This window comes from Hemiscyllium ocellatum, chromosome 22 (assembly GCF_020745735.1).
Source record: "Hemiscyllium ocellatum isolate sHemOce1 chromosome 22, sHemOce1.pat.X.cur, whole genome shotgun sequence".
NCBI lineage: Eukaryota > Metazoa > Chordata > Chondrichthyes > Orectolobiformes > Hemiscylliidae > Hemiscyllium > Hemiscyllium ocellatum.
In genome coordinates this window covers 9440554-9466912 of record NC_083422.1, presented here as the reverse complement: position 1 = coordinate 9466912, position 26359 = coordinate 9440554, and the positions used below count along the sequence as shown (strand labels likewise).

General features: G+C 40.4%; 1 protein-coding gene across 1 annotated transcript in view; it reads right to left on the bottom strand.

The window, feature by feature from the left end:
• Positions 1 to 1727: 1727 nt before the first annotated feature.
• Positions 1728 to 26359, bottom strand: part of ccdc6b (coiled-coil domain containing 6b) — a 61236-nt gene continuing 36604 nt past the window's right edge. The window contains exons 2-9 of the mRNA XM_060841866.1: positions 23752 to 23901; positions 22426 to 22554; positions 19713 to 19816; positions 18397 to 18557; positions 16538 to 16694; positions 9477 to 9577; positions 8377 to 8501; positions 1728 to 2551 (exon numbers count right to left, since the gene is read on the bottom strand). Of these exons, the coding sequence (XP_060697849.1) occupies positions 2357 to 2551; positions 8377 to 8501; positions 9477 to 9577; positions 16538 to 16694; positions 18397 to 18557; positions 19713 to 19816; positions 22426 to 22554; positions 23752 to 23901 (1122 nt within the window). The 3' untranslated portion in view covers positions 1728 to 2356. The remainder of the gene's footprint in view (positions 2552 to 8376; positions 8502 to 9476; positions 9578 to 16537; positions 16695 to 18396; positions 18558 to 19712; positions 19817 to 22425; positions 22555 to 23751; positions 23902 to 26359) is intronic.

Here is a 26359-nt window from a genome sequence, read left to right as displayed (position 1 = left end):
AAAACATATCCGGTCCAGTGCTACAAAACCTTGGAATTTGGGTCGTTTGGAGATGGTAGACCAGCTAAACATGGGTACAGTGGACTGATCGTGTGTTTGGGGAAGAGCCACAAGGATGCACTTGGTCTGAACTTCCCCATGATGGTTGGAGCAATGCATCTTTCAAAATCCTGCCAGTAGATTTTGTACTCCTGCAACCACTTTGGGTAAACTTTTAAGTACACTCCGATTTGTAGTTTCCACAGAAAGGAATGGTTTGATTTCACATTATTATCCAGAAGACCATGGCTAAAACCTCATAATAAAAAGGTCAACTTTGTTTTGGTCACAGTAGGACTTGACCACAGCTGAGATAGTCTCAGTACCCAAGTTATGTATAGTATATACACTAACCAAACTATTGTACACTAGAAATACCCCAGTTGATCTTATCAGGATGTGCTGTACCTATCACTAAATTAAATCAGCATCCCTCTGTACACCAACCTTATGGGTCTGGGGAACCACAAGCTACCTCTCTGCATTAGTATCCGCAAAGGTTGGGGATTTATTTGGACTTGGTAAGCATTCCAGTCCTGATCGGACAATGTTTTAAAACTCTATTTATATGGTGAATATCAACAGTGGATTGACAGCATTCTTGACAATACTGGGACGTTGAAACTGAACTTGATCTTGCTCTTATCTAACATCCACAGGCAGAGTTTCAAGTCAGCTGACAGCAATCGGGGCAAGAAATCAGGTCAATTGGCCCTGCCACCCAGACCCATCTGCAGAATCACAGCTGGCTGCCTAGGCTTTGAGAAGTTACCTCAACACAGAGGCCAAAATTGGCTTTGTGCTCCAAGTACCTCAGCCAAGTGTTAACTACCCAGCATAAACATATCTAGGTTTGTTGTAAACAATGGCACAAAACACAGATGGCAGCTACCTGTTCTCTTCACAGCCCTCTCCCCAGCATGGTGCTTCTCTTTTTGTTTCAAAGGAGGACACTTACATTTTTGACGCTGCTGCAAAGTGAAACCAAACAATTTATTTTTGTTGGATGAATGGAAAATTATACTTGCGGTTACTCCCTTTTGTACAGTGTACCAGTTTACGTATTATTGAAGCTTTCATTACAACCAAGAACTTGCCCTCTCCGCAGCCTGCCCCTTAACTACCAAGCAATACCGAATTATTTGACTACAATTGCATCATACCTTGGTAACTGGAAAGGATTCCACCTCAGTTAGCAGATTACACCACAAAGCATCTGTTCAAAACAGTTACTTTTTTTTCAGTTACATCTTCAAATCCTAATAAAAACTGATTTGGCAGCAAATAAAAACTATTTGTTCTTTCAACATGGTATTTGAATTCGCAGGATCCACCAATATTTCAGCTGATGATTTCTAGTCGTCAAAAGCAGATATTTTACAGCAGGCAACAGTCGCTCAAAAAATCAGCACAACACGCCAGTTTGCTTGTCTAAATGATTTACCATCTACAAAGCCCACAGACATTAAAACCCAAGTTTACAGTTTACATCAAAAAATGTTAATTGCTGGATTGAAATATGAAACATTATTGATATTTCCTGTTGCCACAAGCCAGATCCACAATAAATTTGTTAAGTAAACTTGGAAAATGATCCTTGCCAAAATGGTACTGATTCGCCAAAACTGGTTTTGCTGGGAAATAAAAGCAGTCACAGCACATGGCAGAAATTCAATACTGAATCTGTATTAAGCTTATATGGTGTTTATTTGGATACAAATCAGACCACCTGTAGACATTAGATTTAGTGATGGTGCTTGACAAATCTCAATATTTCCCCTATAACTCCGTTGCCACTTTGCTCCAAAATGTAGTGCTAATTCTGTAAATGCTTGGCAAAACCCAACAAGACACAAAAGCATTAACACTGAAGCATAAACACAGCCTAGAAAACAAGACACATCATGCTTGCAATTGCTGCAAAATTTGTAATGAAAATCATCAAAAGGTCTTCTTGTGTAAGTGTGTGCGTGTGTTTTGTTTTACGAATCTGTGGAATGAAGCTTTGGAACCATCAGGACATTCAATTGTGTACTGTTATCACCAAATGGATGTGGCAGATATCTGAAGCAACAAGATGAAGGCTGTGCATGAGGTTCCAGTCAACACTGACAAAAATGCAGTAAATTAGTGTTGTGGACAAACAACACTGGCTGCCCTCCAGACAAACATTTACAACACAGTTAGCGGTGAAGCCTATATAATCTCAGTGCAAATAAGTCAAATCCAAAAGATGCCAGTTAAGCCTTTGGCTTTAGTAAACTGCTTTTATGTCATCAGTCCACTCTGGGTGCTGTTGCTTCACAGCACATGCACGTTATGGCGGAGGAGGAGCAGGAGGATATGCTGAAGGCTGGGGATGGGCTGGTTGGGATGCTGCACACTGAAGCGCTGGCTGGACTGGCGGAGGTGGTGGCGGTGGCAGCTGAACCACTGTCTGTGTGTTTGGGGAGGGCGGAGGTGTCGGGCGTTTGAATTTGTCAGGGCTGTTGCTTCTTCTTGGGGAAGGCCTCTGCAAAACAAACAGATGCAAGTAAGCTTCAGGACACGGGGTTAGAACCATACAGATCAAAACTTTTCCAAAGTCACTTCAAACAGGACCTACTCTGCTGCCCAGAATTACTTACAAAAGAACAGCTCACAAACTGAAGGAGGCTCAGCTCCAAGGATGCATTACAAATGATGAAACATGAACAATAACATCTGAAAATGTTAACAGTTTCACTGTTTGTGCTCAATCTGAGAAAGCAAAGTGTTAGTGAAGCAGACAGAGGCCTAAGAAAGGAAATTACTGATGGGATGGGGAAGGCCATTAGAAAATTTAAAAGCAAGGGGAATATTTTGAAATCAAAGCTTTGCTGGACAGAAACTAGATTAGCAAGTAAGGAACATTGGAAGTTAGCACAGGGCTGGCAGAGCTTTAAATTATCTTGAAAACATGTACATATGGTGGGGGAAGAGAATGAGTAGCGCTGAAAATGTGTTGCTGGTTAAAGCACAGCAGGTCAGGCAGCATCCAAGGAACAGGAAATTCGACGTTTCGGGCCAGAGCCCTGAGGAAGGGCTCTGGCCGAAACGTCGAATTTCCTGTTCCTTGGATGCTGCCTAACCTACTGCGCTTTAACCAGCAACACATTTTCAGCTCTGATCTCCAGCATCTGCAGACCTCACTTTTTACTCAAAGAGAATGAGTAGTCAACCAAGGCTACAAACCCAGACTGAAGCTTCCAACAGCAGACACACTTAGGATTGAGAGAGTGTGGCAATGTGGCAGAGATAGAAAGAGAAAAGGCAAATAAGTGACCACTGTAATAATGTAGATGGGTGGGAATCACCTCATCAGAGGGTCAAATATCCAAACCGAGGTTGCAAGCAGCATGGCTCAATCTCTGACAACCGCCAAGGAAAAGGACAGATCAATGGTACAGGAAGAGATTCTTTGACATGGGTTGAAGATAAAATTCCAGTTTTTTTAATACTTACAAGCAGACAGACCATTTTTTGGAGGTGGAGAAGAGTGAAGAAACATGCATAACAAGTAGGTCTATTCTTATCTTCACTCAAAAGCATACACACATTGCAAAGACATTTATCACAATGTTAAACCGTTCTCTTCACTTGAGTAACTCTCAGAGAATACTGTTCATTCTTAACCCATCAAAACCCATGATCACATTAAAAATCACTATTAGGTCCCTTGGCCTTTGTGTTTCAGTGGAAATAATCTCAGCTGTCATGTCATGCAACAGTTGCAGGATTGTGAAGAGGCCTCTGTGGAACACAATCCAAAGAAACTCTCAATTTACTCCGTTACGTATTTCGGTCAGGTTGACGAAGGCAACGGAGAGATCCTAGTTTCAAGGTTGGCATTTTCCTCGGATTTGTATGGCAACAAAAATAACGTCATAGATACTTCTTGGAAAAGATCCACAATATTTGCTGAATCCCTGGGCAGATTTCCTCAGCCACAGAATTTTCCCTCTATATTAGGCAAGGGTGCACCATTCTGATCACTCCCACAGGATGAGTGCATGGTGTCTTCAGCACAGCAAACCCTGACAAGCTTTGAAAATCTCAGCTGAAATTCAGAACCATGGACTTTGTTGTTTCTCATCTGTCCAATTGCTTGAAGCAACAATCTCATTGATGGTGGTTCACCCATCGATTCTACTACAGGATACTGGAGACAGCTTGGAGCAAATCAGCTGCCATTGTGGGATTACTGGTTGAGTAGATGAGTCCTTATGCTCTTGCTCTGAAGCCAGCTCCACAAACATTCAAGCAAACTCTCACAAAACCAATTATTATTAACTGGACACAGGGCCCAGATGGAAGTGAAGTGTCTGTCTTGCCAGGTCCAGATTTCTCAACACTCAAGTAGCCATTATTCCAGGAAGGGCAAATGAAAACAGCAGAGACATACAAACTCTCTCGAAGTGCAGCCACACTGAAGCGATTGGCAGAAGCTTGCTATCAATTGCTCAAAATGGTGACAAATTGTACAACGAGGTACATCACAGAGTCCAAATGTCTCCACAATAAGACAGAGGTTTGGCATGGGAGAAGTAAATCTGCACTCTGGGTCTGAAGAAGGGTCAATGCACCCAAACTGTTAACTCCAACTTCTCTCCACAGATGCTGACAGACCCGCTGAGGTTTTTCAGCAATTCTGGTTTTTGGTTCTGCACTTTGGGTCCCTCATGAGATATCCTGTCCTGTCTACCCAAAGATCTAAGGATCAAAAATCAGCCTGCTCAGTCACATCAAAACCCAATGAATCAGAATAGACGACACCGTCCATCTGAAGTAGAATCAAGCTTACATCACTACCACTATCATGATGAATCTACAATTTCAATCTACCTTCAATCTACCCGATTTAAATTTGGAAGGACGATGGAAATGGATGCATTTCCGGAATTGTGGTAATAAAGTGGTTTAAGAGATTATTAAAAGCTCACTGGAAAATGGATTTCTTTTATTGAAGCAAGTTTCTTCTCAGCACACTAGTGGTAACTGCTTGCTTTGCAATAGACTCATGTATCACGGTTTTAAACAGTGATTTGCTTTAAGAGGTGCTTCTTCAAGTAACTTTCAATCCATGCCCTTATTCCTGGATTTTTCTATGCAATATTATGAAACACTATCAACTGCCTTTCGAATATCCATTTCAGCCTTATGATGGAGCTGGCATACCTCTTCAAAAACATATTAATTTTTTTAAACAATACATGCATTTCAATATAGCTGTCCTCGCTTACTTTAAATGCGAGCATGTCAAAGCATCCTCAGAATTTGGATGTGAAAATGCTTGTGCACCGAATAAACAACTGTTTATCCTCTCGCTTTTTCATAGCTATGTCATCAACTCTGTTCAAGTTCCATGCTACAATCTGCTTGCTTGAGGACTGAAACAAACATTGTGGTCAAAGTTGCTGCCACCTCTTCCCCGGGCAGCTCATTCCATACACATACCACCCTCTGTGTGAAGTAATTGCCCCTTAGATCCCTTTTACATCTTTCCCTTCTCATCCTAACCCTATGCCCTCTAGTTCTAGTCTCACCCACCCCGGGGAAAGGTCCTTGTCTATTTATCCTATCCACGCCAGTTAAGATTTTATAAACTTTGAGAAGGTCACCCCTCGGTCTCCCACGCTTCAGGGAAAACAGTCCCAGCTTATTCAGCCTCATGTATAGCTCAAACCTTCCAACCCTGGGAATATTTTTGTAAAGCGTTTCTGAACTGTTTCAGGCCTGTGTGAAATGCCCCTCCCAAAAGAGCAGTGAAAGGCAATGTCATGAAATATATTTAAAGGTGGAGTTAAATAGTTTCTTAACACTTCAAGCAGTAAAAAGGGTACTTTTTTTGAGGAAAAGGGAACAGGTGATATATAATTCGTCATTTGATAATTGGACATATGGAAAGTACACCTCTCAGTCATCATCCATTTGGTGGTTCATAATGCTCACTGAAAACCGTAACAATTCTCTTCCAATTTCTTATTGCTATCCAAGTGAATTCTGTCTGGGTACAATTCCCAGTATACCTTTACATCCCACATATGTAATGGAACCATTTATCAATACTGTTACATTAACTCTATTGAAAATCAAATAATGATGAATTGTTACGAAGTTGCATTAAATTTAAGTACTGCTTGGAGGATTTAAAGTTTGAAGGACGGTGGAAAGTGGATGCATTTCAGCATTTGTGGTAATAAAGTGGTTTAAGAGATTATTAAAAGCTCACTGGAAAATGGATTTCTTTATTAAACAAGGCTTCGTCTAAATCATGGCCAGCACACTAGTGGTAACTGCTTGCTTTGCAGTAGACTCATGTAACACTGTTTTAAACAGTGACTAGCTTGAAGAGGTGCTTCTTTTGTTTGGAGGGAAACAATCTGAAATGCTGAGCTCGAGATCAGATTGTTCAGAACAAGCTGCTCAGCTAATCACTCTTCATTCTAAAAATAAAACCCTTTAAATTGCTTCAGGGTTAAAGCTTTTAAAAAAAAAGTGTGATTGAGAAAACATCTCAAGACTGTATTTCCTGAACGAGTTGCATCTGTAAGTATTCAGACTCTGAGCACATGGATAGTTGCCTGAAGTTGTCAATGCCAAGCAAACATTATCTTATTTAAATAGATCAAGACATACCCTTACAGAGATCCAATTGCCCAACTCCTCCAAAATCAAAACCATACCTCAACTGATTTCAAAATCTTATCTGAATGACTGAGGTTTCAAACATTGCAAAAAAATTACTTTTTTCTAACTCTCAGTTAGATGTAAATGTGGGCTATTAAAATATCCCCTGCCACGGGACCAGCACCCTACATCCAGTTTATCCAGCCCTGTCAGAAGTTTGTTTTAATGAGATCTCTTGTGCACCTCAGTCACCCCAGAAACCTGTCTGGTGTTTATATACTTTATTATGCTCCATGAATTTCTCTAATACTTTGTTATATTCCTCCATGTAAACCTTCCAGACCCTTGTTCATTCCTATCCTCCCCACTTCCTTGATTTAACAATAACATTAAACACCCGCATCCAACTAATCATCGCTTAGCTTTCAAGCAAATCTGTTTTCCAAGCAGAGTTTATAATTCCTTCTTGCTATTTCATTCTGCATTGTCAGAAATACTGTCTTTCAGATAGAGTTGAATTTAAAACAATATAAATAATCTTGCTCTTAAGCAAGCACTTCACTTAATACCGTTAGCTCAGGTGGTTTTGGTTTACTGAAGGTCAATCTTCCTGGTTCAAGTACATCACTGGAGGATTTCCTTAGGCTGGTGTCCTTGGACAAAGCATCTTCGGTTCCTTTGTCAATTATCCTCTCCACCACAAAATCAGAAATTGCAACGTTTGCTCTTGATTCCACAGTGATCAGCAGCTTCACAACTCCTCAGGTACAGAAGTAGTGTCCATAAACAGTATGATGAGAACATCATTCTAACTTGGGCTCATTTGTAGCAACTGCACCACGCAAATGGCAGAAGCTCTCTTGTACTTCAGAGAATCTAACTCTCACCCCATGATATTCAATGGCATTAGCATTGTCAAATTACCATGTATGTTATCAGTGACCAGAAACGGAACTGGATCAGCCATATAAATACAGATCAAATTGGGAATTCTGAGATGAAAAACTCACCACTAATGTCCCCAGAGCCTGCCCACTACCTGTAAGGCACAAGTTGGAGTGTGATGAAATACCCCACACTTGCCTGGATGAGTGCACTTCCAAAAAACACTCAAGAAGCTTGACTTCATGTCCTGATGCTGCCTGGTTTGCTGTGTTCTTCCAGCCTCCTGCTTGTCTACCATCAAGGTCATAGCAGTATGCTTGATCAACACCATCTCAAACATTCAGTCTTCACCACTGATACAACGGCAGCAGTTTACACCACCTCAAACACGCTCAACTGCAAATCATCAAGCCTCCTTCGACAGCGTCTTCCAAACCTACAATTTCTATCACCTTGAAAGTAAAGGCTGAAATAGTGACTTCTCCTCCAAGTCACTCACCAGGCTGACTATAATCACTGAAACTACTCTGCTGTTGGGTCAAATTTCTGGAACTCCTTTTGTAACAGCACTGCTGCACCTACTCCGACTTGGATTGCAGCATTTCAATAATGCAGATCACCACGAGCTTCAAGGATAATTTAAGGATGAGCAATAAAAGTGCCAGTGATTCCCACATTCCATGCAAGGATAAAAAACTCCATTTTTGCATGAACTGTTCCAGTTAATTAGTTGGTCATCCTTCCACCATGCACAAAACTATAATCATAAATGAACAGATGGAATTCACCAACATCTTTACTCACCGCAATACCATGTGAAGTTCCCATATGCTGTACATGAAGACCAGGTGATGTGTAATAGGACATTCCAGCACGAGTCAAAGTAGTAGGAGGAGTGAAACCAACACTGTGGCTTGCATAAGATAGTCCTAGAAAGTATTCACACACAGCTCTGGTTATTTTCCATTAACTGCTTGGATCAAAGTACAATGTAAGTTTTATTATTTACTGAAGTATTACTTTCTTCACAAACAGCATAAAGTCATTTTTACACAGTCCTGTGCGCTCTGCTTTTTGAGCAGAATTAGTTCATTTCTGGCTCCCTCTGATGTCAGCATGCTTTTAGACAAATTAAAAACACACAGCTTAACCCAGCAAAACTCAGTTGAAGAATGTTGTACAAGGTATGACAGAGAGCGATTCAAATTTTCATCCCCCACCTCAAACACAAACAGCAATCTATGATTGCAACTCTCATGAACATTATTTAGTAGTCAGACGTTCTTTTGTTTAAAGAGGAATATTTTCCCTCAACACCATCTGGAAGCCTCTTATGAAACAGGTTGCAAGTATTATGAGTAATGAAGTATTATTTATTTCAAATAGCTAATTTCAGTGCGTCACCTCCTGCCCTTTCCCTTTCATCCTCTCCACATGTGGGGGCCCACTGTTCAGTCCAGTGATACTCTACCAAATGTGAACCAAAGTATCAGAAGGTTATTGCAATCATTATGAAACTCTGGACATTAATCAAAATCAGGAACTGTAAATTCTTCCTGATTCCAGTACTGAACTCTAAATGTCAACTCTGCTTCCTTCCCAGAGACAATGCCAGACCTGCTGTTTCATCAATTAGTTTTTGTTATTGTAAGTTGCTAGTCTACTTCCCACTAACGAGCATGAAAATTAACTCTAAAGATCCCAAATTGCCAGGAATTGACTCTGGCATCATTTTTTCTGTCTTGCTTAGTGTTACCTGAGGCAACTCCACTGGACACTCAGTCGCCTGGAAGCTTTTCTTAGAGTTTTCACATGGACATTACTCTCCACTTATCTAGAAGAATACAGCACTGGAAGATCGTAAAAATTTGTAATTCAGGCAAGTATATCAAGACTATACATACCAGGAGATATAGGCCTGCTGGAACTCGGAGATGGCGTGTAAGGGATTGGACTGGATACAGTGCGAGGTCTAAGTCCCTGTGCAGACATCTCATTAAAATATCTGGAAAAACATGAGAGCTGACTAAGCCACCACATATATTACGTTATATGTTACACAAAATCACGAGTATCAAAGATTCGACCAATAGAAATGATCAAAATATCTCATTTACTCACTCAAATTCTTTTGAGCAAAATACCCCAGTAAAATTTGTATCCCAATTTTGAAACTGAAAATAATCAATGAGTTATTGCACATCATTAACCACCTCTAAACAGCAAGCTGCATAATTGGAACCTGGTGCGAAGGATCAACGGTGTGCGCCACATCTTAGTAAACAATGCATGAAGCACAAGGGAGTTCTTTAACAATGGTTCAGAGAGACATGACCCATCTGCTTATAGGCAAAAAGCATATGAATACAAAAGCATATGAAAAATCCCACTTCAGGTTTCCTTTGGGAGGTAGACTCAACGTTATGCTACAATGTGTAAAACCAGAATAGGCTCAAGTCTTACTGAAGTTTTGTTACTGCACTTCACCAGTTAATAAAAATCAACAATATCTTGCATAAATTTTACACAGCAATGATGCCAACTCAGTAATTCCTTTGGCTAGCTATCTCTAAACACCTGTACCTGAACCAGCGAGAGAATCAGTGAGTCCTGTGGTTATTCGATCATCTCCGTCTACTTGTCTATAAATAGAAGGCTGAGCTCAGCTATTCATTTATGCAGCTCTTGCATGGTGATAAATGAATTAAACTTTGGAGGAATACTACCTTGTATGATGCAGGGAGGTGGAAATTTAATTCAGTTTGCATTTGTAACCGAGGTTTGCTAATTTGGAACCTTTGTTTCCGACCACAGTCACAGCACTTCAAAAGTATCTCATTGACTGAAGCTTTTTAGTGTCTTGTTCTCTTGCTGCAGTATAACAAACACATTTACATCTAAAATTTAGATCTGTCAACATTGTTAAAATCATTTTAATGCGTTTCCCTTTCAATGAAAGATTCAGATAGCTGTAAGATTGCTTCGGTTGCAAAAGCACTTAGCAGTGTAGATTCAGCCAGGCAGATGAGAAGTTCCCTGATTCAACTGCAATACATTCTAAGGTGTAATGGCAGAAGAGAGAATCATTGACGCCCGGATGCAAGGAAGCCTCAAAGTGCTTAGTTGGTAAAAAAGAGAACACTGAAGGTGATTAAGAAACCAAAAAGTGGTCAGTTTTTTAAAAAAAAATGCTTGAAGAGGTAATTGAAATCCATGGGAGAACTGCCAAATCAGAATATTTGAGAAGAGTTGCAGAGGACAGGATAACATCAGCCAGTGCTTTTAGAACACAGGAAGTGGGGAAACTGGAATAAGGTAGCACAACAGAAGGTGGCTTGCAACAAGACAAAGTTGAAATCCATAAAGACAGGCTGGGAATGAGGCCAGCCACGGAAAGATTTTAAGGCAAGATAGAATCTTAAAGTCAATTTTTGAGGACACAGGGAAGTCGGTCTGAACGAGGTGGAGAGTGGAAGGGATCAAGTGAAGGATATCTATGCACTGAGCTGATGCCTTCAAAATAAGCAAAGACTCAAAATGCCCACTGGATCGTAAAAAGCAATAAGCCGACTCCAGGAGACTAAAGCCAAAACCAGCTTAAAAAACCAAATAAGTTTGATCAATTTTGGGCGGTATGGTGGCCCAGTGGTTAGCACTGCTGCCTCACAGCACCAGGGTCCCATGTTCGATTCCAGCCTCGGGTGACTGTCTGTGTGGAATTTGCACATTCTCCCAATGTCTGCGTGGATTTCCTCTGGGTGCTCCAGTTTCCTCCCACAGTCCAAAGATGTGCAAGTTAGGTGAATTGGCCATGCTAAATTGCCCACAGTGTTAGGGCATTAGTAAGAGGGAAATGGGTCTGGGTGGGTTGCTCTTCGGAGGGTCGGTGTGGACTTATTGGGCCGAAGGGCCTGTTTCCACACTGTAGGGAATCTAATCTAATATCAACATTAGTAGCATGCAGGTAGGAACTGGAGAACAAATGCTTTACTCTTCTTGTCAATTAAAGGCAAAATATTTAAGCTCAGCTACGTAACGATGCTAAAAGGAAAGCGCTGTAACTTCTCTAGAATTAATCAAGGTTGAGAGCTGGGATTTAGAAGCTGCTTCAAATTATCTAAATATTAATGCAGAATGGAAATTAAATGGGTACAAAAAGCAGAAGCAAATGTGTAGAAATGGGAGGCGAAGCTCCTGCACATGTAATATTTTCAATGTGATTGAAAAGTCGTGGAAATGGACTGCGGAGAAGAGGATGCAAAAATCAGCTAAATAGCTGAGAGGATACCAGGAAGTGAACTAGGACAAGCATACAGCACGTCAGTCATCAAAATGACTATTACAATTCAGTGCTGTGGACTGGAAAGAGACCACATGAAGCACAGGATGGATATTGGATTTAGGTCAATTTTCATCACATTTACTATTAACTTACAGAAAAGAAAGGATTCTGGGCAATCCAAGATGGAGGAGAAGAAAAATTTCTGGCTGAAACAGGTGGCTCTTTTGAGATATTTTAGGTGTTGGAGGTGATTTCCCCGAATTGTACGAGCCACAGTGATTGTTTTATATGCTGTTGCATTGTTTTGGAACTTTGATGTAGAAAAAAAGTCAAAACAGCAGCACTTTCAGAAGTAACAGCACATGGGGGGGGGGGAGATGGGGGGGAAGGGGGGGGGGAGGGAGAGGGAGCAGGAGAGGGAGCGGGAGAGAATAACACTCCAACTGACACAGCAGAGAACCTGTGCAATTACTGCCTTTGCTGTGCATCGGAGTGTGTCTGGGAAGATTAACAAACAGTGAAGTTCACAGCTAATCTTGGAAGAAGATTATCTGTTTGGGAGAGGTCACAGCACAGAAACGGATAAGTATGACCTTACAGTCAGTCTACAGGAATGAGTAGAGTGGGTTCTTTCTTGAATATATGTTTTATTGAGATATGTCTCTTGATTTTTTTTTGAAGTTTAATCAAAAGTATTAAGTTAGCCTGGAGCAGTGTTTTGTAGAAGAATAAGATAGCACTATTTTCTGGGTCTGTAGATTGTAAGAAGCAAAAATGGCCTTTATCAGAGTGATATGCTCTTCTTGTTGGATGTGGGAGTTTAGGGAGAGTTTACATGTTAGGATTATATCTGCAATAAATGCCGTAGGTTGTGAATCCCATCAGATTGAATGGATCGGTTGGAGAGACAGTTAGAGACAATGAGGAATTTACAACAACAAGGGATGTGATGGATGGTCATTAAAGGAATGGAGAAAAGTTGCAGATACACAGTCACAGATGGTTTAACTCCAGGAAAGATAACAGAAGTAGGTAGGTAGTGCAGGAGTCTTCTGTGGCTTTCTTCATCTCAAACAAGTATGCTGTTTTGGAAACTGTAGGGGATGCTGGATTCTCAGGGGGATGTAGCATGAACAACCAAGTTTCTGGTATCGAGACTGGCTCCAATGTAATGAGGGGTACGTCAGATTCCAAGAGATCCACTGTGTTAGGGGACTCTCTAGTCAGAGGCACAGACCAGCAGCAAAAAATCAGAATGCTGTTGCCAGGTTCAAGAATATCTCAGAGTGGGTGCAGAATGTTCTCAAGGGGGAAGAGGAACCAGCAGGAAGTCATTATACACACTGGAACCAATGATATAGGAAGGGAAAACAGATGAGATTCTGAAGGGAGAATATAGAAAGTTAGGTAGGAATCTAAAAAAGGAGATCCTCGAGAGTAGTAATATCTAGATTACTCCCAGTGCTATGAGCTAATGAGGGTAAGAATAGGAGGAGAGAGCATATGAATGCATGGCTGAGGAGCTGGTGTATGGGAGAAGGATTCACATTTTGGATCATTGGAATCTCTTCTGGGGTAAAAGTGAGCTGTATGAGGAGGATGGTTTGCACCTGAATTGGAAGGGGATTAATATATTGGCAGGGAGATTTGCATTACAATTTTTTTTGGGGGTGGGGGTGGGGGTGGGGGGAGGGTGGGAAAATCAGGGAGACAGTGAGTAAAGTGATCAATCTGAGCCTGGTACAGTTGAGACAGAAGCAAGTCAAACAGTCAGGGCCAAAGCAGGGAACAAGGTCAGACTGAAAAATTAAACTGCATTTATTTCAATGCAACAGGCCTAACAGGCAGATGAACTCAGGGCATGATTAGGAACATGGGACTGGGATATCATAGCAATTACAGAAACATGGCTCAGCGATGAACAAGATTGGTAGCTTAAATGTTCCAGGATACAAATGCTCCCAGAAAGGACAGAAAGGGAGGCAAGAGAGGAGGGGGAGTGGAAGTTTTGATATGGGAAGGCGTTACAGCTGGACTGAGGGAGGATATTCCCAGAAATACATCCAGGGAAGTTATTTGGGTTGAACTGAGAAATAAGAAAGGGATGATCACCTTACTGGGTTTGTATTATCGACCCCCTAATAGTCAGAGGAAAATTGAGAAACAAATTTGTAAGGAGATTTCAGTCGTAAGAATAATAGGGTGGTTATGGTAGAGGATTTTAACTTTCCAGACATAGACTGGAACTGCCATGCTGTTAAGGGTTTGATGGAGAGGAATTTGTAAAGTGTGTACAAGAAAACGTTCTGATTCAGCATGTGGATATACCTACTAGAAAAAGTGACAGAGGTGTCAGTGGGGGAGCACTTTGGGGCCAACGACCATAATTCTGTTCATTTTAAATTAGAGATGGAAAAGAATAGACCAGATCCAAAAGTTGAAGTTTTAAATTGGAAGAAAGATAATCTTGACGGTATTAGGCAAGAACTCTCAAAAGCTGATTGGAGGCAGATGTTCACAGGTAAAAGGTATGGCTGGAAAATGGGAAGCCTTCAGAAATGAGATAACATACGTCCATAGGCAGTATACTTCCGCTAGGGTGAAAGGAAAGGCTGAGGGACATAGGGAATGCTGGATAACTAAAGAAATTGAGGGTTTGGTTAAGAAAAAGGAGGAAGCATGTGTCAGGTATAGACAAGATAGATCAAATGAATCTTCAGAAGAATATAAAGGAGGGCAAAAAGGGGATTATGAGATAGCTTTGGCAAATAGAGTTAAACAGAATCCAAAGATGTTTTACAAACACATTAAGGACAAAAGGGTAACTAGGAAGAAAATAGGGCCCCTCAAAGATCAGCAAGACGGCCTGTGTGGAGCTGCAAGAGATACTAATTGAGTATTTCGCATCAGTGTTTACCGTGGAAAAGGACATGGATGATATAGAATGTGGGGAAATAGATGGTGACATTTTGAAAAAATGTCCATATTACAGAGGAGGAAGAGCTGGATGTCTTGAAATGCATAGAAGTGGATAAATCAGGTGTACCCTAGAACTCTGTGGCAAGCTAGGGAAGTGATTGCTGAGATATTTGTATCATCGATAGTCACAGGTGAGGTGCCAGAAGACTGGAGGTTGTCTCACGTGGTGCCACTGTTTAAGGGTGGCAAGGACAAGCCAGGGAACTATAAACCAGTGGTGTCGATGGTGGGCAAGTTGTTGGGAGAGAATCCTGAGGGACAGAATTTACACATATTTGGAAAGGTAAGGACTGATTAGGGATAGTCAACATTGATTTGTGCGTGGGAAATTTTGTCTCACAAACTTGATTGGGTTTTTTGAAGAAATAACAAAGGATTGATGAGCTTGGAGTGGTGGACGTGATTTATATGGACTTCTGTAAGGCATTCGACAAGGTTCCCCATAAGGTCACATCTCATGGCATATAGGAAGAACTAGCCATTTGGATACGGAACTGGCTCGAAGGTGGCAGACGAGGGTGGTAGTAGAGGGGCTGTATCAAACAGGAGGCCTGTGACTAGTGGAGTGCCCCAAGGATCACCGCTAGTCCACTATTCATCATTTATATAAATGATTTGGATGTGAGCATAAAAGGTATAGTTCATAAGTTTGCAGATGACACCAAAATTTGAGGTGTAGTGGGCAGCGAAGAAGGTTACCTCAGATTACAACGGGATCTTGATCAGATGGTCGATGGGCTGAGAAGTGGCAGATAGAGTTTAATTTAGCTAAGTGAGAGGTGATACATTTTGCGAAAGCAAATCTTAGCAGGACTTCTACACTTAATGGTAAGTTCCTAGGGAGTGTTGCTGGTAAGAGCCCTTGGAGTGCAGGTTCATAGCTCCTTGAAAGTGGAGTCGCAGGTAGAAAGGAGACTGAAGGCGGCATTTGGTATGCTTTCCTTTATTGGTCAGAGTATTAAGTACAGGAGTTGGGAGTTCATGTTGCAGCTGCACAGGACATTGATTAGGCCACTGTTGGAATATTGCGTGCAATTCTGGTCTCCTACCAGAAGGATGTTGTGAACTTGAAAGGGTTCAGAAAAGATTTACAAGGATGGTGCCAAAGTTGGAGGGTTAGAGCCATTGGGAGAGGATGTTTCCCCTGGAGCATCTATAAAGGTTTATAAAATCATGAGGGGCATGGAGAGGATAAATAGACAAAGTCTCTTCCCCGTGGTTGTGGCAAGTGAAAGAGTGCAAAATTAGAGGGCATAGGTTTAGGTTGAGAGGGGAAAGATATAAAAGAGACCTAAGAGGCAATTTTTTTCACACAGAGGGTAGTATGGGTATGGAATGAGTTGCCAGAGGAAATGGTGGAGGCTGGTACAACTGCAACATTTAAAAGACATCTGGATGGGTGTATGAATAGAAGGGTTTTGAGGGATATGGGACGGGTGCTGGCAGGTGGGACTCGATTGGATTGGGATATCTGGTCAGCATGGAGGAGTTGGACCAAAGGGTTTGTTTCCCGTGCTGTACATCTCTACAACTCTATAAACATCAACGTAAAATGATTGCACTGCTTTCACATTGCATTATGCATTTCAGAAGACACTTTTTAAAAACAGAATTAAAATTGACCAGGATTTTTTTTTAAATTGTTCCATTGCATGTTAACTAATAGAAAGAAAGCTCAAGAGAAGCACCATCCATCACACTAACCTTTCATCATCCATTTCTAAGCTAGACTCGCTTTCTGACAACTGTCTGCAAAGGGCCTCTCTCCTTTCCATTTCTCTTTGGAGTTTTCGCTGGAGCCTCAGATTCTCTTCCCTCATGTGACGTTCCTCTTCTAAATACTGTGCCATTTTCTCCGTATCTGCAAGTTTTGAAGTTAGTATCAGCTGATTGTATCACAAGGTTTGCAACTGAGAAAAGCACAATAAGTCAACATAACATTCCAAAACTAATTGCAAAACTGTCGGAATGGGTCAAGGGAAAGGGTCAGGAGAAAAATGTGCACGTGACAAATTGTGACAGCCAATTCAGAGGCGCAGACAAATTAAGAGATTTAGAGATCCAGTGCACAATACAGAAACTAGGTGAAAATTACCCAAGAACATCAAAACAAAAAAAAGGTACATAACAAATGGACAAAATATCAAGTTCAAAGACGTAAATGGTGTTGATCGAAGCAGAACTGCAGCTACTGCCATGCATGCACACAGCAATTTCTCCTATAACACCAAGCTGATGTAGCACTAGTCAGTGTCACCTCAGTAATAACAGGATTCTCAGGAGTCCTTAATGAACTTGAACTGAATCATCCATTCTAACAAGTGATCAGAATATTTGATCTTCAGAAAGGAAATCAATGGTTGATGCATAAAAGGAACTTTGTAAAACAAAACAAGGCTGCCATTCACACCCATACCAGTGATAATATTAGTACCAATCGGACAAATCAATTCCAATTCTATTTGCTAGCTCTTCATTAGTGCTACATTCAAAACATTTATAAAGTATTTTTCTTCTTTACTTAGTGGTACATGGGTGTTGCTGAACAAGATCTGGATGCGTTACCCATACCCAATTGCTCTTCATCTTAGCTATCCTCTGAAATCCCCTGAAGGGCTCTGGCTCGAAACGTCGAATTTCCTGTTCCTTGGATGCTGCCTGACCTGCAGTGCTTTAACCAGCTATCCTCTGAAATGACCCAGTAAGTTTAAGAGTTAACCAGATTGTTGTGGATCTAGAATCCCATGGAACTGAACCAGATTCCGTTCCCTAAAAGAAGATTATTACAGAACCAGATGACTTTCTTTTAAATGACATTTGATAATGTGTACATGGTCACCATTAGACAAGCTTTTAATTCTAAATTTATTAATTAAATTCAAACTTCACCATTAACAATGGATTCGAACCCAGGTTCTGAAAACATTAATCAGGATCTCTGGATGATTAGTCCAGAGACAACATCACTCCATTGCCCACAATTCCAATGGATCTTCGTTCTTTAGAATCTGCTGAGGGACTGGATTTGCGTTAATATTCAGTATACACAGGGCAAGGGAATTAACGAATGAGAAACTGCACTAAATTTATGATTCTATTCTGAGGCTTTGTACTCAAATGAATGGGACAAATGTCATTTCCGGCACCCCAGTGCTAATATCAAGTATTAATAAGGCAAATCATTAGCATGGAGTTAAAAAGACTCATTCAATTTAGTGACAACCACAACCAAAGAACATTGCTCCTAGATCAAAATGACCATTGAGAGATACTGCTAAGTTAGAAGTGGTTTATGCTACAAGACTCATGTGACAGTGGAGAAATGGCTGCAGGCTTTAACTCTGTTGAGCTGGAATGACTGAGTCCAGTCTACAAAGGAGACAAACCAACCTTCTGTACCAGCAAATCCCTGAAAATACATTCTTCTTTCTATAGCAGTGAGACAATTTAACAACAAGTAGATGATATCATTATTGGCTAAATTGATTTTAAAGAAACACTTGACAGCAAAAGAAACATGTTCCTGCCTCCATCATGACATTTCAACTTATGATAGAGCTTACGCTGTAACTGGGCAGCTCGGAGTTGTTTCTTTAGCCTCTCTACCTCATTTTTCAAAAATCTGATATGCCGCATCATGTTTTCTGGTGAGTCTATTTCCATGGAAATGTCTCTTGGAGATGGCGGAGCTGACACAGGCTGATCAAGTTTTTCCTGTAAAATACTAAATGAAGAAATACTTAGAAATGAGTTAATGAAAGCCTGATTTAATATAGTTCACAATAAGTATACAGAAAAACAAAAATAAGGCACTCAAATTTTCATGGACAAGACACACAGGATAGAGATATTCAGCCCAGAAACAGACCCTTTGGTCCAACTCATCCATACTGACTAGATATCCTAATTTAGTCCCATTTGCCAGCACTTTGCCCATATCCCTCTCGCCCCTTCCTATTCATGTACCCATCCAAATGGCACTTAAAATGTTGTAATTATACCAGCCTCCACCACTTCCTCTAGTAGTTCATTCCATACACGTACCATCTGCATGAAAACGTTGCCGCCTTAGGTCCCTTTTAAATCTTTCCCCTCTCACCCTAAACCTATGCCCTCGAGTTCTGGATTCCCCCACCCCAGGGAAAAGACTGTCTATTTATCCTATCCATGCCCCACAATGTTTTATAAACCTCTATAAAGGTCACCCTTCAGCCTCTGACGCTGCATTCAAATGCATTAAAACAAACGGTAATACTCAATGTCTGCAAGATCCAACAAAAAAAAATGTCTGTTAACAAAACTGTCCACACTAAGATTCTTCAAAGTGAGACATGTTTTCCTTTAAAACTTGTACATAGCATGAAGGTGTCAAACAAAGATAGAAAGTGCTGAAGAAACTCAGCAGGTCTGGCAGCATCTGTGGAGAGAAAGCAGAGTTAACGTTTCAGGCCCAGTGACTCGAAACTGAAAACAATTCTGAAGAGTCACTGGACCTGAAGCATTAACTTTGCTTTCTCTCTGCAGATGCTGCCAGACCTTCAGTTTCTCCAGCAATTTTAGTTCTTGTTTCACTTTTCCACGGAGGTTAAGTTAAATTGCACAGGAAGCTTATATAATTCCCTAACAGTCAATCCCACAGTTTTGAAAATTCTTTTTTGGTGGGCAGAGGAGGCAGGCAGGAAAGATACATAGATAACTCTGACCACCTAAAACTACTTCTGTAAATAGATAACCAGATTAGTTATCACAATGGCTCTGGTAATTAGTTCTCCATTCTATCACCATCTGAAACAAACTCGTTTTGGATTTATCAGCTTGCCAATGACTTGATGGATGGAAAAGTTAAAACAAGTTAAGCAGTTAGAATCAAGAAACTTACCGCTTCTCTGCTTCCAGTTTGTCCATCCTCTTCCACAATCGATTTACTAATGCTTCTTGTTCTTGTTCCAAGGTGTTCTCAAGGTCAATTTTTTCACGTCTCAACTATGAAAAAATGAAAGCATTTTAAGTATTTTAGTCTTAATGAAATGTGAACCATCAACATGATAAATTCATAGAATAACAACGTAAAGAGGAAATACACAAAAACTATATTCTATCCTGATGTTTTGAAGATGACCTTCCCAATCTTCATGTTCCCCAAACATTCTTAAGTGGTCCACTATTATAGGTGGTAAAACAAAGTGGATGTTGTTGGTCAAATAAATCATGAGACAGGATATACCAATGTCCGACAGCCAATGTAACATTGACCTATTCGTGGCAAAGGATTAATTTCTATTCTGGCATTCATAGTCCTGGTTCAGCACCCTTTCAGTCACTTAACCTTATCCGTTCATCGTAGTGGAGATTAAAAAGCAGAAACATTTTGGTTCATCAATGGCACATCTGAAGTCTTCCAACTCCAAGCTAGGAGAAATTCTCTCTCCTCCCTAACTAATTAGTTACTTGATAATATGAAGGATTTTGCAGTATTTCAAAGCCTTTCAGCTAAGAAAGGTACTGTAAATGCTGCAATTTAAATTGTAATTATGTTGTGACTTGGAGTTGGTTGTTTGAGACATCATCAGCTTTTACAGTGATAACACCTCGTTCAAGATCACCACAATGCCTTAGGCATTGTCAGGCTGCTCGCAGACATCCATAAGCATGCACAGGTACAAATACCCTCCGATGAATACCAAGAAGATCAAAGCCATTGCCTTTGGTTCCCTCTACAAACTTCATTCCCTCATTCACAACTGTCTCCCTAGTAAGTGATAAAGTGGAACCATATATTTGCAACTTTGGGTCAGATTTGATGTTTGGTTGCTGCCACTTCTCTTCCAGAGGTTTCAAGAGGTTCTGCTCTTCTCTCTAATGGAGCTTCTATTTTAATCTTTCAGTTTGCTTCCTTCACTGTTTTGCATTTCCCTCCTACTGTTTGTTCAAGTTTTTACCAATATTTGCTTTCACAGCCACAACCCGTTCCCCAATAACTGTCTCCAGCATTGACTTAGCCAAATGGATTCGATCTGAAGGTCCATTCATTGTGCTTTGAATCCACCCAGAATTACAGGTAACAGACGTGCAAAGCTCCTTGCACAGCTGTTCTCTCCACATGTTGAGGTGCACACTCATTGCCATTCATCACAATCACATACGCACGATTTTTCTCTCCATCAGCTTAATGTTGTTTCAAAGCTATCCTGGTCCCTAGGTCAGTTTTATTGTTTGTCCCATTCAATGCTTTAGCAACAAACTTTTTCTGTTCCTTTTAGGTGTTAAGTAACTCCAGCTTTCTATATCCAAACTCCAAAGGAGCAACATAACGTACTTGAATTATTACTCAGATTCTTTTTTCCAAAGATAATGCGAGACCTGTTGAGTTTCAAACTTCAGTATCCCAGTATTCTACTTTGACTTTATGTAGAGGTGAGCTTCTGAGCGGATATCAATAAGCACTTGTTTCCACTTCCAAAACACCACCCAACTCTGCCCTTTATTCATCTGTGCTTTTATTACCTCTAGATTTAATGATTTCAATTGCTCCTTTTGGGTCTCTTAAGCTGATCTAAAACTGTCATAAAGCAGTGGTTTGCTCCTTGCTAAGCAATGTCTCCATTTTAAAACATTCCCTTCCACCTTTTTCCTCTAAGACATTCCTTAAAACCTACCACCTTGACCCAAGTTGGCATGGCGTCAAATTTCTTGGATAATATTCCCATTGACTACCAGGGATATTTTAACCAGGTTAAAATGAGCTATGTTAGCACAAGCTGGTGCTGCTTCTTCGGTCCCAAGGCCTTCCTCCCTGGACAATGTTAAAGGATTTTGTGATCAGTAATTGGTCAAAGGAGAGAAGTGTGCCACAACAAAAAAAATGCTCAATTGGGGAACAGTACTTTTGTTTCACTCCTCCTGGATGCAGGCTTAGGACACAGCTACCTTTTCACCCTTCTAGGGAGAAGAATCACCAGTGTTCCACTGCAGGAACATGAGTACGCAAGGAAGATTTACTGGCTCTGCTATAGGATTGAGAGTTTGAACTTGAGCTCAAGGACACACTGCAACAGCTAATTAAATGAGCAAAACAGTGCTTTTGTCAGCACCCCTGGAGGCGCAGTGGAACTTCAGCTGGTATTTTAGACGTGAAATCGAAGAGCCAGAAGCAAGATCAGTTACTGCATTCACAACTTGTGGCTTGTACAAAAGAAACATTTGCAGGTTAATAAGGAAAGAGTAGGGGAGTGAGATTGATTAGGTAGTTTCTATAAAGTAAAGACATGGGCACTGTGATAATAAGAGCCTCGTTTTATGCCTGTCGTTCTAATTTAGGGTGTAAATGGTCCAGGCATCGGAATGAGAGGCAACTTGGTCCTGGGGGATTGACGTAAGGTAAGATGGCATAATTCTGACAGCTCTTCAGAGAGAATTGAGCATTAGGTTCTGAAACTCCCATCCTAAGCAACTATCACAGCAATGTAGAAAACCAAAAAGGACAGATTTACAGTTTTTAAAAAAGCAGCAAATACCCAATGTCACACCAGGATCTGAAATCATAGCCAGACAGTAAACTATTAACATACTAAAAAAAAGGGTTAAAAGATTACCTGTTCAAGTGTAAATTGCTTGGAAAGAGTATCATTCTCCAGCTTTTTGATCTTCTTCATCAATTTGTTTACTTGAAACTCTTGTTCCTGCTCCAGTGTCTGTTCCAGTTCAGCCTTTTCATGCTGCAACTAAAACAAAACAGACAGGAGCAATGCAAGTAGGAAACAATGATAGATAAACATTTCCCTGAAATGGTCAGCTGTATTGCAGTCAGTTTACAACTTAAGATTTATCAGGAGGAACTATGGTTAAAGAATGGCAAGGCTAAACTAATGCTATATAAGCTCTAATGAATGAATGGCCAGCCAAAAGGTAATAGCTGAAAATGTGTTGCTGGAAAAGTGCAGCAGGTCAGGCAGCATCCAAGGAGCAGGAGAATAGACGTTTCGGGCATGAGCCCTTCTTCACCGAAACGTCGAATCTCCTGCTCCTTGGATGCTGCCTGACCTGCTGCGCTTTTCCAGCAACACATTTTCAGCTCTGATCTCCAGCATCTGCAGTCCTCACTTTCTCCTAGCCAAAAGGTAATACCCAAAGTTCAGCATTTTCACTTCTTTTTATGCTACTAAAAACTGTTCAATAACGTGATAAACCATTCAGTTTATCTGCAACCCAGACTTTGTTGACTGCATTGCTGAAAGGTACTGGGTTTCAAAATATTTGACCACCAGACTGGAAACTGATTAGATAGAATGGGGAGCAAGTTACAGCACTGATAATTAGTCTACTAAATGAAGGAAACTGTCGCTCAAAGACTGGATGCAATTCCCCCGAATCAGCAGCTTTACAGAGGAGGCCTGCAATAATTAACAACTTTGCAGTAAAACAGCACTAGACACATTGTTAAGACAATGTCACATTGATTTTCTAAGGGAAATCGGTCAAAGATTCTGACCAGCACGTGTTCCTGTGGACAGTGTGGATGCTGAATAGGCTTTTCAAACCTCTGGAAGGATCATGTTTATAGATAGTTGGTGCCATATTCTTTCAAGCAATATGCATTTGCTGCTGGGAAAATAAACCTAACTTGCGTAACTAGTGAGATATAATCACTTCCATGATTTAATTTATGATTTAAACACAAATACCTAGACCTGATTAAAAAAATTGGATAAGAGAATTTTTTGTGCTTCAGGTGAAAATGCTTGAAGGTTCAGTTTAAAAATAAAATTAGGTCTAGAGTGACTGAAATACTTGCTATTTAAATGCACTCTACTCCGTGGTTTAATTCAAAAAACTATTTTATCACAGCCTATTGAAAATTTTCATGTACAAAAAAAAGATGTACTTCAAAGTATGGAGCATTAAAACACTGATTTGCCTACCTGCATCAGCTTGCGGGACAGCTCATTTGTGAGAAATTCTTCTTCTTTCTCATAATTTACAGCCAGAGTTTCTTTTTCTTTTTGCAAGGCTTGAATCTTCTTAAACAACGTATTACTAATGAACTCTTCTTCCTGTTCAGCCCTTGCTTGCTGCGGAATAACAAGATAAAACAAGAACACTTCTGTGAATTATTTGAGGAAGTTTCAGCTAAATGATTATAGTTGAGCACTTCTTTGTCCTCAAGGTGATTTTCATCAGTCTTTGGCTTTGGTGTATTTTGATTAAACTTGGGCCGATTTAGTTGACCTTTACCCTTAAAAGATTCTTGACTGCCATAGGTACAACGCAGACCCATTGTATATTAGATTGCTAACCTTTCCCATTTACCTGGACATTCTATCTTCCAAAAACTTAGTTAAACACTGCTGCCTTTGCCCCAGTCGAGACTGCCTCACTAACCTACAGTGGTTCTTGCTAAAGCAATGTTTTTACTTATCTTCTAGATTTCCTGCGTGGTTTCAACTCCATCTTTGGCATCTCTCCAAGTCCCATAATATCTGCACTTCTATTGCACCTATTGCCATGCTTGGAGCTGCTTCGGCTCTAAATTTCACCATCTCTATCAGTCTTTCATCTCATTGACTAAGCTTTTGGCCTTCTGCCTGAACTTCATCTTATGTATATCAGGGCAGGATTTAAATTTTGCTTTACAGCACTTCTGTAAATCCAAGTTTTAAAAAAAAAATCAATTAAAGTTGGAATCCCAATGTACAAACTAGAAAAGGCCTGCATTTCAGATTGCATCTTTTATGACCTCAAGATGCTCCAATGTTTTTCATGGGTAATGAGATGAACCTGAAATGTTGTTAGTGTTGAAAGGCAAGAACATTGCACAGACCACCTCCGAAAATCAGGTATCCTTGTGATACTCATCTTGTAACCAGGCACGAAGAGACCTCTTTGGCTCTTCTCAAAATAGTTCAAAATCCTTTCTGTCTCACTCAAACAAGACAGCATTTGCAACAGTGCAGCACTGTTTCTGTATGTCACAGGTTTCAGCCAAATTGATCAGATGTTTGAAGGGGATTTTAACTCCCCGTTCTGACTCAGGCAACAGTGCAAGCAGAGATCAAATGTTGTTCTTGGGTTACACTGGCCTAGTTGTAGGAAAGACAGCTCTCCAGAGCTATGCAGCTTTTTCCAACTGATTTTCCTCAGCAAGTGTTTGGCATGTGACAATGGTTTTTAAATTTCAAACAAAAAAAAAACATTCCTCTTGTATTTAATATCATCACCCAAGTACTTTTCAATTTTCAGACTTAAAGACAACTATTTTAAGAACAGAGAATGAGCAAGTTAGACACGAATCCTGCGTTTGAATGTCAACTGGAGTTCATTGGCTGAACATGATCTTGTTCCATGCTTGACGTTTTTTCACCAAATGTTTTGTCACTAAGTCAGTGACCCAGTTCTTATCTCCGACCATGAAGACAAATATGGCATCTCACTGTTTCAGAAGACAATTATTTGCATCACAGTCATGTGCCAAAACATTTATTTTCAGCATAACCTGTAATAGCTTTCTTTGATAGTTTTGCTTCAGTGTATAGCACACCACCCATAGATAAGCAAGCTTTTGGATGAATTTGTTCCTTATTCAAACACTTCATATCATCTTCAGGCAGTATGCTCCAAAGTATGAAGATAGCACAAAATGCCCAGCCAAATGCCAGATAACAAAGTCCACCGTTACTTTCAGTTTAATTTTGCACTAGTATCAAAGGGGTCATCTAGAGGACAAGATAACATTCAATTGAAGCTCCATATGTCAAAGTGAATGGCAAATATGCCACAGTCCTATTCAACCTAGGCCATGAGAACTTGCTGATGGCCTGGTCAACGTTCATCCTTCAAGTAATATCAAAATAAATCAAATCCTGTGTCTTACTAAGTGCAAAATATTTCTAAAGCATTAAATAAAAATTCTTTTTGCATCTTTGTTATTTTAATTTTAGCTTGAACATTCCTTTGGTCACATTTGCCATTTCTCTCCTCACTCCTTTGTAAATTCCATCTCTCCACTCCATTTGGGAAAAGGACAGTAAGACAGCAGCAAAGCCATCAGCACCTGCTACACTGCAGCATGGAAGGGAGGCAAACAGCCAATCTGACAGAGATAGACAAAAGGGAGGCAAGCAGGGAAATGCCAGAGAAAAATCAGTATCCAAAAGGAAAATCCAGCAGCAAATTATTTAATATTGTATCAACAACTATTTCTATTCCAGAGAAACAGAGCACATCTCCAAGTTTGGATAGGGAAAATACAGCAGAACATGTGGATTATTCAGTGTTTAAATGATATTTGACTTACTATTCTGGCTATTGTTGAAATGAATATTATTTTCTCAACAAATGTGAGGTTACACACTGTTATTAACTATTTTCTAAACAGGGAAAGGCTTTGGGAAACAAAGAACAAAGGGACTTGGCAGCCCTAGTTCAGGATTCTCTCAAGATTAACATGCAAGTTCAGTTGGTAGTTAGGAAGGAATATACAATGTTGGCATTCATTTCAACCGGGATGGAATACAAGAGCAGAGATATATA